Source organism: Clytia hemisphaerica, unplaced genomic scaffold, assembly GCF_902728285.1.
Source record: "Clytia hemisphaerica strain Z4C2 unplaced genomic scaffold, Clytia hemisphaerica genome assembly, whole genome shotgun sequence".
NCBI classification, from domain to species: Eukaryota; Metazoa; Cnidaria; class Hydrozoa; order Leptothecata; family Clytiidae; genus Clytia; species Clytia hemisphaerica.
The window spans coordinates 407,605-420,291 of NW_027104114.1; the positions used below are offsets into that span (position 1 = coordinate 407,605).

At 37.3% G+C, this 12,687-nt stretch overlaps 3 protein-coding genes across 3 annotated transcripts in view; 2 read left to right on the forward strand and 1 right to left on the reverse strand.

The window, feature by feature from the left end:
- LOC136813397 (nuclear envelope integral membrane protein 1b-like) overlaps positions 1–12,687 on the reverse strand; it is a 351,044-nt gene that overhangs the window by 28,213 nt on the left and 310,144 nt on the right. The gene's annotated exons all lie outside the window — the stretch shown is intronic.
- The window catches only part of LOC136813396 (E3 ubiquitin-protein ligase HECW2-like), a 55,383-nt gene that overhangs the window by 16,380 nt on the left and 26,316 nt on the right, over positions 1–12,687 (forward strand). Inside the window, exons 8-10 of the mRNA XM_067069918.1 lie at positions 1,869–1,984; positions 2,377–5,031; positions 5,335–5,424. Of these exons, the coding sequence (XP_066926019.1) occupies positions 1,869–1,984; positions 2,377–5,031; positions 5,335–5,424 (2,861 nt within the window). The remainder of the gene's footprint in view (positions 1–1,868; positions 1,985–2,376; positions 5,032–5,334; positions 5,425–12,687) is intronic.
- On the forward strand, positions 10,832–12,671 carry LOC136813399 (zinc finger protein SNAI2-like). The gene is made up of 2 exons (XM_067069921.1): positions 10,832–11,386; positions 11,647–12,671. Exons 1-2 carry the CDS (start codon positions 11,290–11,292, stop codon positions 12,435–12,437), a joined length of 888 nt encoding a protein of 295 aa, XP_066926022.1. The 5' UTR covers positions 10,832–11,289; the 3' UTR covers positions 12,438–12,671.

Below are 12,687 nucleotides of genomic sequence, written 5' to 3' on the forward strand. Positions count from 1 at the left end.
CATACATTTGAATGAAAATCAATTTTCTAATTGAAGTTTTTTGTGTCATGTTGTTGGTTATAATTTATTATGACTGAACTGACTGAATGTACCTATATTTGTTATAAAATTCTGTGATAAACGAGATTTATTCACTTTGTTGACTTTGGTATCAATCAATTCGGTATCAATAGTGTACATTTTGAAGCAGTCAGTAGTAATTCTGGACCTCTTCCATGATAGAAGGAAAATAAAGTGCTATTAGAGATTCATTGATAAGCAATATTTTTCAGTATAATCATCAAGTGATGATGATGGATTTTCTGTTTGGAATATGTCTCGTTTTACTTTGTCAGGACGGCTAGTCTGTAGATTATTACCTTTAACTTTATTGACGGTATCTTTGAGAATCTCGTTTTACCACGTTAGGACTACTACTCTTATGAGTGATTTCTCAATAAGAAAAGCTCTACATATAAACAACCTGAGGATATTGATCTGCTTTGTTTGTTTTGAAGTAAACTAGAAGACGATTCTTAATAAATGGGGGGGGGGGGGGGCAGCAGCACTAAAATCTCATAATAAAATCTCAATAAAATTTCAGGCAAATAACGTTTGGTACTTTGGTACACATGTGAAATGTGGAACTTTCTTTATAAAAGGAGAATGTTTGTTACTTTTTTTAAATGTGATATAAATCACTAAAAATTCGGATAATTTTGTCTGGATACGACCTTTTTGGTATTTCGACCTCATTATACTAAACATTTTGAACATTCTTTAGTTTCTTACCGCGTCACTAAACGTCATGATGTCTGAGGTTTAATACTGCCCCCCTATTGACCATAATATTGATTTTCACGAGATTTATTTTATTACATGTCTTGGGATTTTGTGCCCCTAAGATGACAGGTTCTTGCATTTGCTATAAAACGTTGAACCAAATTTGAAACTAGATAATATAGAGAATATAAAGAATGACCAATCAAAAGGGTCTATACCAAAAACCATTACCATTTAAATTTAATAGAACGTTATATTTGTATTAAGATTACCGTTCTAATGTAAAAAGTGTGATTTGTTTCAACCAAAAGAAGGGATCTTTAATTTTTAGTTCAAGGGTAATAATAAAGAGTTTAGTTGTTAAAACATTGACATTAATTTGGAATCAGTTGAAAATCATTACTTTCAGTTTTAGGACGATCTCTGAAGTTATTGTTGTGTAATGAAAAGCCTCTGAAAAGTTAGACTTAAAGTTTTTGAACGCGTTGATAGAGTGTATACATACGTCTGTGGTTGATCTATTGCTCTCAAAGTCCTAAATCTTACTTTGAGGGTACTGAACCCAAAACCATAATATCTCAGCCTGTAATCTCCAATTCATTTGACTTGCAAACGGCCAAAAGGTCAGCGGGAGTTGTTTCAGACTTAAGCTCATTTTGTAGAGCATGATATTATTGGGGACCCGAATGTCTTTACGAGCACGTCAGATGTAATCGTGAAATTCTTTTTCTGAGCTAAGAAATTTAACGTGGTATATATACATAATCGCATCACTACTTTAATTCTTGAATGTTTATTGCTCACTTTAAATAAATAAAACTATCTAAGATTCAAAGTCACAGATATAGATTTTATTTTTCACACGAGCGAATCTACTCTGCTCAAACATTTCAAGTGAAAGTGTGTTCAGTTTTATGGTTGTGCTGTTTCCTGGTTCCTGGCACTTTATCGTCTGATTTTGGAACGTTTCAATAAAAAAACAAATTTAAATACCATGATTTTTATTATAAAAGCTCAATCCAGGGGAAAAGTTGGGATTAATATGTACTGTAGTTGGTAATCGTAATCGTGAAAAACTTCACACGTTTGCTTTTCTTTTTGCACAGAGCCAAACGAATAACTCAGTACCTGATTGGACGGACGACCGCTGATAAAATACAAGGCACTTTCACTTTCGTTATCAACGTCAAAAAATCGTCAAGCAAGGCTCAATACAATTATCGTAAGTATATTTTCTGGAGTTTTCAAAGTTTTTTTCGAAAAAATAACTAGGAGTCATTTTTGATGTATTTTTTGGTTATTTGGCTTTCATTGGAACCTGTTGTCTGATAATGTAGTAGGCGTCAGGCGTCTAGCGATAAAAAAGAGTCGCATTCTGTTCTGGAGAAAAATGGCCTATCCATTTAATTATCCATTGACCTATTATATTTGGTTCCAGTTTCCCAGGGTTGGACGAATGTCTGTATCAGTGGTTGCGTGCGATAATTTCTGCATTTCTATCCTTGGAAACCCAACCCCCTTATTTATTCAGCTTTTGATGTACGGGTCGATGGGTGGTATTTTTCATTTTCACTCAAATTGTTCTAATCAATCTTGTATCCTTTTTCTCCACAGCTTGTTTACCAAAGAGAATCTCAGCCAGCAATAATATCGAAAACGTACCGCCACCCATCCCAAAACACGTTTCATCGCTTCAAAACGGTAGTCCGATAACGGTCACTCCCAGACAAAGACCTGTCTCTTATCATCCACAACTATCGGAGAACAACATCACCAACAGTATCAAACAACGAAAAAGAACTAAACGAAGCTCCTCTTACGAAGAAGTCAACTTTTTACCTCGTGCTCTCTCACCACCGGTCGAGTCCAGCGCACCTACTCCCCTGCCACCTGCCGAACCAGACTTTGTAGAATCCGAATCGGAACCTTCTACACCGATCGAGGACATACACGCTGACGAACCTTTAAGTGCGATTGAACATTTTGCACACGGACCTCTAATAAACGAAGTTGATATCCCTTGTAGTGTCACAGACTCTGATGTGGATAGCCTGCATTCAGCAGACCATGATTACGCTATCTTAGAACCGGATAACAATATCATTCAGGGAGAAGTTTCGGATACATCTGCAAACGGTTTAACTGGACATTCAAATCCTGTCGATAATTCTCAAAACGAAGACACCAATCTTGTAGACGTTAACGTGATACCTACTTTGGATGAGGCTATAGTAATGACATGTAGTGCTTCTTGTAACGGTAGCACGACACCTACCATACAGAACACGCGCTCACACTTACCTGAAGGAGCAAACATGCTAAACATTAAAAGTGTTGTGAATAACGGTCTAGACTTATTAGATGAAGAATCGATGGACCCTTCTCCTACTTCTGAGAGGAGTAACTGTGACCTCCTTCAGTTCCACTCCTACCCTTCAACTGAGGAGGAAGGGGCTAGCTACCAGGAGGTAGAGGGAAGCCCTCAAGAGGAAGAAGATGAAGAAGAAGAAGGATACGTGGAGGTAGCCCATGAATTTACTCATGATCAGGACGAAGATGACCTGTCTTTGGCTTCTTCGGCGGAAGCAGACGAACGTTTCTTGCTGGGTGCCCCTGTCAATGGGGAGATAATCCGCGCTAACAGTTGTCAAGAACTTCTACAGGAAGAGCTTAGTGATAACGAACCACCATTGAGTTCATCAGAGCAGGTCACTAAATTAACACCTTTGAACGCTCAAGTCAAGAACGGTCGAAGTAACAGTCGATCGAGGGCTGACCACTATGAGGCTATTTTCCTCCCGATGAACCAAACACCAAGGCAAGAGCAATCAAACAATGTAGAAAATAATTTTGATCCAAGTCAGCATATCGTAGCTAGGAAGAAGATATCTAGTGCTCCAATGTCCAACTCTCCTGATACGATAGAGTTGATGCTAAAACCTCCAAATAAAAAAGACCCCATAACAGAAACTCCTAAATCCAGTGCTTATCCTGGAGGAGCACGGCCGCGCGACAGTAAGAATTATATTAAGCCTTCGGCACCGATGAAAATAGGACTTGATACTTCAACAACGCAGAGACAAAATTGGGTTTCCTTTGACGAGGCGCCAGCTGTTCCTCCGCACAAGCGAACAAATGAAAGTCTCGATGTCACAAGCACTTTTGATGAGAAATTCGCCACGCCTCGATTAGCCGATTTGGAAAGTAGCAAACTCTTACCGAATACTGAACCATCGAGACCTTCGGGTGGTGCAAAACCGAAAATTAATCCAAACCAAATAACAAGTCGGACAGATATTCCGTTTAGTGAACCAATAATAACAACTGACATTCAAACTGCGAGCAAAAAAGTGAGCAATAATTTACCTCAAAATAAAACAAACTTATTAAACCAAGCGCTACTGAACGAATTCCCACCTTTTACGACAAACACCACATCGAATCCGTCCCAAGCATCTTCTACTCCGCCAACAACACAACTTCCAATTCCTGGAGCACGGTCTCTTACAACGACAACATCATCTATAGCAACCACCATAGCAGCAGTAACCACGACAACTACACCAGTTGTTGACAGTCGTTCGAAGTTAACTTCAACAAAAACGACCCCGTCTACAGCAAAATCGATCACAAGCACAACACCTTCCACTCGGTCTACAACAACGATTCCTACTTTTTCAACAAAATCAAATCAATCATCAACAAACTCCAGAGCTAACTCTGCAACTTCCTCAACAGAAACTTCAACGTCTCAACGTAATAAAGAAGGACGGCGTAGTATGCGTGGAAAAAAGAATTCGCGTAAAAATTCTCGGCAACAGGGAGCTTCCTCCTCATCCGTGACCGGCACTGACACTCCACAACCTGTTACTCCTACCCCTCCAACTTTGGTTGCTTCAGATATCGCTCGCGTCACTAGCTTAGAAACTTCATCAAGGCCTTCAACACCCTCCGAAGAGGCGCCTCCACCTTTACCACCAAGAGAAAATAACCCCAAACGCATTTTCGAAACGCCCGACGGTGGCCGCAGCGGGTCTGCGGGATCGCGAAGCAAACCGGAAATCACACCTCACAGGACACCTACTCAACCGGATGGAGCCACTGGGTCATCTTCATCAGCGCAAATTTCACGGAATCCGAATTCTAGAGGTTCAACGAGAGCACCACGCCATACAACCAAAATGATGAATAAGATTTCGTCGTCGGGCGGTAGTGGGCGGTCTACCGGTGAACGATCATCTTCAAGGGCGACTGTTGAATTACCTTCTAGTAAGTAAAAGGCTACCACGATGATAATAATTCGGGCGAAGTACTAACAGTGAGCGTAAGCCTCTTATCAAAAGTGTATGACTCATTATTCGGTACTTTTTTGGCTCTTTGAAAAATGACAAAGTCGAGGTTGTTTCATTATTCTTGACTGAATGGAAGGAAAATACTCAAAAACTTTGGAATTCGCGTCATTATTCACGTGAAAATGAAAACAACAACGTCAATACTTGATTCTTCTTAAATTTATTAAAATTGGGCTTTTCATCTGAGTTTCTTCATTTTGCATCCTTTTTCATTTTTTAGGTTGGGAGAAAGCTGTGGACTCGCACGGACGTGTTTATTACATCGATCACAACTCTAAAACCACCACATGGCACCGACCCAAAAGTGGCAGTGAGTTTTTTGCTCTTTCTTTTCTTCTTTAGGTTCCATTCTTTATGTTCTGACGGCCGAATATTCTCAACTTCAGTCAAACTAGAATTTAAAAATGTTTCTTTTTTGGATTTTTTTGTTTGGATGGGGGGGGGGTAGGTCGGGATCAAACCAGCCTCTACCTCCAACCAATGAATAAGCCTGATTTGAGCCATTTCCATTTCAACTAGTTTTCAAACTAGGCGCTTCCTTTCACTTGCTTTTAATTTTACGTTCAGAAGGAAAATTTGATTCAATATCTTTTCCAAATCAATTTTTGATTGATCTCAAATCGTCACCAATGGATTGAACAAATTAAATCTCTCTTTGTGTCTTTTCTTTGGCCCAGGTGTCCGGTCTTTCATTCCCTATGTACCTAACTGTGTCCGAAAAGATTATCTCTTCTCTTCTTCATCGTTATCTACTTGCAAAAAACTCACAAATTTTCAGGTGTCTATTTGTTTTACAAATCCAATTTACGTTCTTTGATGTGGTTTCATAAAAAATGGCTTTCCTAACGTTCTTTTGTTTCGCAGAGGATTTCATTGGAATTTTTAAGGCAGGCAGGTTTCTTCTCACCCCAGGATATGACAAGTGCATTAGAAAAAAATTTACCTTTTTTTTAAACTTCACGTGTACCTCTCTAGTCTAAAGGACTTTCACAATTTAAAGTTATTTAATTCATGAAATTCATGACATAGGAAGCATCCTTTAAAAACGGGGCGTTTTTTCCGCAGCAGTTTTACTTCGTATATCAAGAGTTGTTTAAATTTCGAAATCAAAAGCTGAAGAGCCTTGCATTAAAAACGTTTTTTTATATAAGAACATACAGTAGACTTCGTTGCTAAAATTTTGAGGACATTCTAAGAAGATCTTATTAAGGCTTTGCAGACTCTAAAACATTGTAACTTTCTAGGAAATTAGATCAAAATAGTCACAAGTTGAATTAGTGAAATAATAAGAACACTTTAAAAACGTTTTAACACTTTAAAGGTTTTGTTTTCATTGAAAGGTCTGACGATGCTGAGTCGGCAATATTTCATAAACGCTCACGCATGTGAACTAGCCTGCTATCAGTATGTGCATGCGTATGTAAAAACAAGTGCGACAAGATTAGAAAAGCTTTTTGAAATGATAAGATCTATTTAATAAAAACACATTTCTCATGCCTTTATTGATGCTCTTTCGAAAACGTTCGATTGTAAATTTGTTCAAAATCAACTTTGCTATTTTTTGTTTACAAAAGCAATAGAACGTGAGGTCACATCTTGAAACAACTTTCGATCTTTCATTTTGCTTTGAGGTTATCGTTGCGTAAAGTAGCTTTTATCTATCTGACTCAGCATGAAGGTGCCACTCTTTTTGTCGCTTCCTTTACCCCCAAATATTATTTTTAAGCCTGAAACCTCCCGAAAAAACAACTTCTGATTTCTTCAAATAAAAAAAGTTTTCAAAAGTGAATTTTCTAGATTTTTAGCCTTTTACCTTCGACTAGGAGGAGTACTGCAACTTTCGATTGCAAAAATAATCATATTCTTTTTCATTTTCAAATCATGCAAAGTTTCCAATGCTAATACTAATCTGCTCAAAATAATCTTTCCAATGAGCTATTACATTGTCCCCCCTCCAAAACGAAGCATTTTCTCGAAATGTGTAAAGTATACAGTGAAGGGACTGAATTGAGTAGGTGCGCTCAGGGAGCTTTAATACCCCTCGTGAGAAAAAGTTGAGTCGTTCCGGAAAGCTGGCCGTGCACGCTCGTCGCAGCCTCCCCCCGTGAGAGGGGGGGTTGGTCTAAAAAGCAGGGTAGCGAATGGGGTAGGCAATTGGGCTAGGTTATGAGGTACCTCTTTTTGCCTAAACTTTTGAAATCTGAAACATGTTTTCATGTGGAAATAACTATACAACATCTTGTTAATGATTCCATGTAATAAAATTTAAATTCCTTTCGAACTTCAGCCACAATAGCCTTTTTTCCAAAGGTACTGAACTTTGTTACTTCTCAAGAGACCTGGCGCCATTTTGTCTTCCTTCTTGGCTTCCTTCTTAGGTACCCCACAACCTAGCCCAATTGGCTACCCCAATCGGCTACCCTGCTTTTTAGACCAACCCTGAGAGGGGTGACCGAAAAAGGATGTCTTTCTAAAATCAGAAGGCAGCACATGCGTACTTTATCCGTTCAACGATTGCGCATAACCAGAATTTTGCCGACCTTGGGTTTACGAACATCTAGGTAGACCAAGTAGAAAAAAGTTTACAGTTTGCATATCCAGGCTAATGAAGACTGCCAAAAGCTTTCAGAATGGACTTTATTTTGAATCTAGGCTGACTCATTATAATGATAAATGACAGACTAATTACAAAGCCATAAAAATCATTTCGAAGATATTTATTGCGGTGATTTATCGTTCAATAAAGGACAAGTGTTTTGTTATGAATTACAAGATTCGAAAAAATTCATGTGTAGTATATTTTCGCAAAATTGGTTTAAAAACTGAGAAACAAATACAAGTCGTAATTAAAATTTCAGCAAAAATTTCGTGACAAATCAAAAAATGACAAGTGGGGCTCTCTTTGAGACTTTAATAAGTCATTAAAAGATGATTTCCTCTCTTTTATTTTTCACAAGTTATGAATAAAAAGGAACGGACGGATAACAAGTGTTTAGGAGAGAGCATAGGTTTGTTATTCCCAGAGCCACTAACACCTTTTTACAGCATCATCATGAAATTCTAATCATCATTAACAAATCAATCATCACAACAATCAAGTGTCATTTTCTTTTTCACAAAAGATCTCCTTTCCTTCTGAAACTTTCTCTCTTCCTCTCTCAAAATCAAATTCACACCTTGATAAAAAGATATCAGACTGGACACTCTTTAGAATAACCCCGGGGGTTCGTCATGAGGACTCACATTATCCTTAAAGGGATGCATAAAATACACACCAAAGAGATTCGCATTTATTCCAGTCAAAATTAGCACACTTCTTCTGCCTTTTCAATGCCTCGACATTCGAAAGTATGTCTTTATTTTGGATTTCTTTGTTTGGATGGGGGGGGGGTAGGTCGGGATCAAACCAGCCTCTACCTCCAAAGAGGATGGGATTCGATTATAGTATCAGAAAGCTGTGATTGGAATGATGATGCTATCGTTTTCCCCGTTGATAGATTTTCTAGCTGTGTATCCGTGGTTTAATCGAAGCTAACAAAATACTTAACCTTAAAAGTGTTTATAATATTTAAAGAGGAACAATGTTACGTTCAGGTGTTGAAGTTTTCACACTGTCCTCTCTAATTTGCTTGTTGGGGACATTTTTATTAATTGCAAATAACTTTTTAAACAGTTAGAACCAGATGACGCACATTTTATTGAAAGAGCTAATTTCTAAATATTCAACTTTGAAAGTTCATCTCGGTCATCTCACTGTTTTTATTTCGAGTGAAATCCCGGGGGGGGCACTGGGTTTGCGGACTGACGGTATGTGCGGGCCAAAAATTGGCTTTTATAATTGCACCCTTACAGTGCAGCAAAAATCAGTGAAAATCATACCCTTAGAGTGCATTTTCCCCCAAATTTTCGATCCCTTTCGTGCAAAAAATGGTCAAAATTCTAGCATTTTTGGTCAAAATATCTAGATTTTTCAAGAATTTTCTGAAATTTCTACCCTTACAGTGCATCTCTAGTTTTTCCGACCCTTACAGTGCATTTTAAACATATTGGAAAAGGTACCCTTAGGACCCGCACATACCCGTCGGTCCTTTTGCCCAGCTGCCCCCCCCGGGAGTGAAATTTTCACAGAATAATGCTTGAATACTATTTACAAATTCAGTACAGTATCAATAAGATTTTTCAAAATACAGTAACCAGGAAAGCATAAGGCGCTTGATTTTCTTCAACTTTTGAAAGCTTGTTCGTTTTGAACTAAGAGTCATTTCTTCTACCTAGATCTTATGAATGCGTGAATTATCAAGAGATTTGTATTTATGAGCTAAATTAGGGCTGCTTCACCTACACGTTTTTTTTTTTATAAGAACAAACTATATAAGAACATAAGGCTTCGAGGCCCAAAAATTTAAGAACATTCTAAGAACATTCTAAGGCTTTGGAGACTTAAAAACATGCATTTTCTTAAGAAATTACATCAAAATGCTCAAAAAATGCTGAAAATAAGAACATTTTAAGAACATGTTTAGGCTTCAAATCCAAAAAACTAAGAACATCCGAAGGCTTCGAAAATTTTTGACGTTCTTATAAAAAAAAACGTGTATAAGCACCAAGGCTTCATGAAGTTTGTTAAAATTGAAATCAAACTTACAATGGAAATTGTCCCTGAACCATGAAAAAATATCGTTTTTGGGACAAGCAATTACAGTAGGAGGGGAGGTTCGCAAGCTTGAAAGGAGGTATGTCTCTGCTGTAGATTCATACAGGGCAGTTTGCATAGTTAAGTTGTTTGCATGACTCGCACAAAACATACAACCATGTCTCAATACAATGTACCAAACTTTTCCGGGGAAAGCTGACCTGGGTTTGGTCGATTCCCGAATTTGAGATTAAATACCAAAGCCCTAAGGTCAATGATAGCTAAAGAAAAAAAAAGAAATATATTTATTCTTGCACGTGAATTTCTTTTAGAGGGATTTTCGAATCAAAAGGCATAGCATTTGTTCCCGACACACACGCCACCAAGCTATTTGTAGAAAATATTTGTCGTGTATAAATGTTAATTTTTGCCACCATTTTTTTGATTATCATACTATGAGTACACTAATCAAATAAAAGTCTTAGTAAGTGAGGGTTTACTTTTCGTAGGGTGCTCTCAAAAATTGCCTTATAAGAACTTTTGTAAACTTTGTTACTTGTTGGAATGCAAAATTATGTAGCTTGCCTGTTTATTTATCCAAACTATAAGCGACTGCTGTAGTCTGTTCGTTATTCTAGCTTCATTACACAGCCTTTTGCTAAAAAATCTCCATCTAGCCTCTTTTTCAATCTCGCTACTCAAATGCATCCACAGGCTACGTAATGATACATCGAAAGAATTCCGTGAATTTTATTTCACTCTTGATTTTTTATAAGAACAAGCTACGAAATAGTGACGCAGATTAGAAGCAAATTAGAAGGAAATGACATTTCTTCGAAGATTGTAAAAATTCCATTACTTTTATATATTACTGCCCTTATTAATAGTGAAAATTTACGAAAAATATACAATAAAGGTCAACTGAAAAAAAATTAAAATAACTTAAGTAGGAAATTGCAAAATGTTCTTAGGTCAAAAAATGACAAGTATAAAATTTTGAAGGTTCTTTTTTATGATTCTGTCACAATTTTTTTCTCTATTGATTGTTTTATTATTTGATTACGTTATGACAATACTATTTACTGACTGACCCCCGTCTCGTGTGGAATGACAACAATTTGGCTTGTGTCAAGCATTTTGCATATTTCGTTGATAGCTCCCCTTTCTCTCTTTCATCTCTCTCATTGGAGGAGGCTGTCAAAATCAAATCATTAGTAGAAGTTGTAAAGCGCACCTGTTGCTAGTGTACTGAACGTTTGAGTCGTGAATCAAAGACGTCTTTTCACTTCACTGTATACACCGAACGTTTTTCGTATAAAGAGAAAGTTTATAGACTCTCATTGTTTAGTGGCTATATTGTTTGGTTTTCCCATGTGTTTTTTTGATTGAGTAAATCGCTCATTTTGTATTTCCCCCATACGTTTTGTGTGTGCAAGAGTGGAGATTCATTTTTCTTTTGATATGGTGGTTTGAGAGAGAAACGCAAGGTTGATTTTTGTGGAAAAGAATTTTTGAATTTTATTTGTTGGTTGATTGGACAAAATGCCACGATCGTTCTTGGTGAAGAGTAACCTGAAAACAGAGCAACATTTCCACGCGAGATCATTGTACGAACAGAAAAACAGATTAGATGATTCAGGTAACTTTTTTTTCTGTTTCTCATTTGTCTCTTCTTTTATTAATTTTTAATATTTTTTTATTTTTGTGAATGATACTGTGCTCTATCTCTGAGAAACTTTTCTTTATAACATTATTAGCAAATCACAAAACGAATCGACCTAATTTATTACAAATTTTTCTGATTTTCAACTTCAATAATTTATATTTTATATTTCTTCTTTGAGAGTTCTGCTTCACTTTGCGTTCGCTTTTTATGATTTCTGTTTTTGTTTCTTTTAGATCACTTTCAACATGTCCAGACGTTCGAACCACGTGCTCACCACTCACCTGATGATATTCTCTACCAAGGCAAACGCTCTCCAACCTACGTCGAAATCAACGACTATTGGCATCATGGAAAATTCCCGTTCTACGGAAAACACATCTCACGGTTTTATACTCCACCGGAGAAAGATATAAACTTCAACACGATAAGCCCACCTTTGGAGAAACCGCTTATCAAAGAAGAGACGAGACCTGCTCATGTAGAGAGCCATTTGTATGAGAGGAAACTAGTCGAACGTCACACAAACGAAATTGTAGTCGTTCATCCATCAGATCATCATATACAGCATCACCCTACTGTAGACTTAAAAGTCAACTCGGAATTGGAGGACAAAAAATCTCCACCACGCCAACAGACCGTTAGCAAAACAGATAAAAACAGTAAAAGTCCACGTCGGTTTTCTTGCAAATACTGTGAAAAAGACTACATGAGCCTTGGTGCTCTTAAAATGCACATACGAACACACACTTTACCTTGTAAATGCAACATTTGTGGCAAGGCTTTCAGCAGACCGTGGCTTCTGCAAGGACATATTCGAACGCATACGGGTGAGCGGCCGTTCGGATGTTCATATTGTGGTCGCGCGTTCGCCGATCGCTCGAATTTACGGGCGCACATTCAAACACATACTCAAGTTAAAAAGTACGAATGCCGCTTCTGTTCAAAGACTTTTTCGCGAGCCTCACTTCTGAAGAAACACGAGGCTAATGATTGTCTAGCAAATATTGGTAGACCAGAAACCTGACTCTCTTTCTCTCCTCACCCATTTTTTATATATATGTTGATGATATACGCAAATGACTTTTTATAATAAAGTAGTCAAAGGAATAGTTTTAAAAAGGTTGTACATGTATTATATTTTTTGCAGATATTTTAGTCATAGTTTATAATATTTCATTGGAAAAACATTTTTATATACCTTAGCATTTTTAGAAGGTAAAAAAGATACTTTAAGGTCAAATTGAATGGTTCATAATTATTCATTGTGGATATAT

Excerpts from the sequence above, each read along its gene's own strand:
- LOC136813399 (XM_067069921.1), top strand. The coding sequence starts at position 11,290 with ATGCCACGATCGTTCTTGGTGAAGAGTAACCTGAAAACAGAGCAACAT. Across the intron at positions 11,387-11,646 it reads AAACAGATTAGATGATTCAG|ATCACTTTCAACATGTCCAG; the intron begins GTAACTTTTTTT and ends TGTTTCTTTTAG.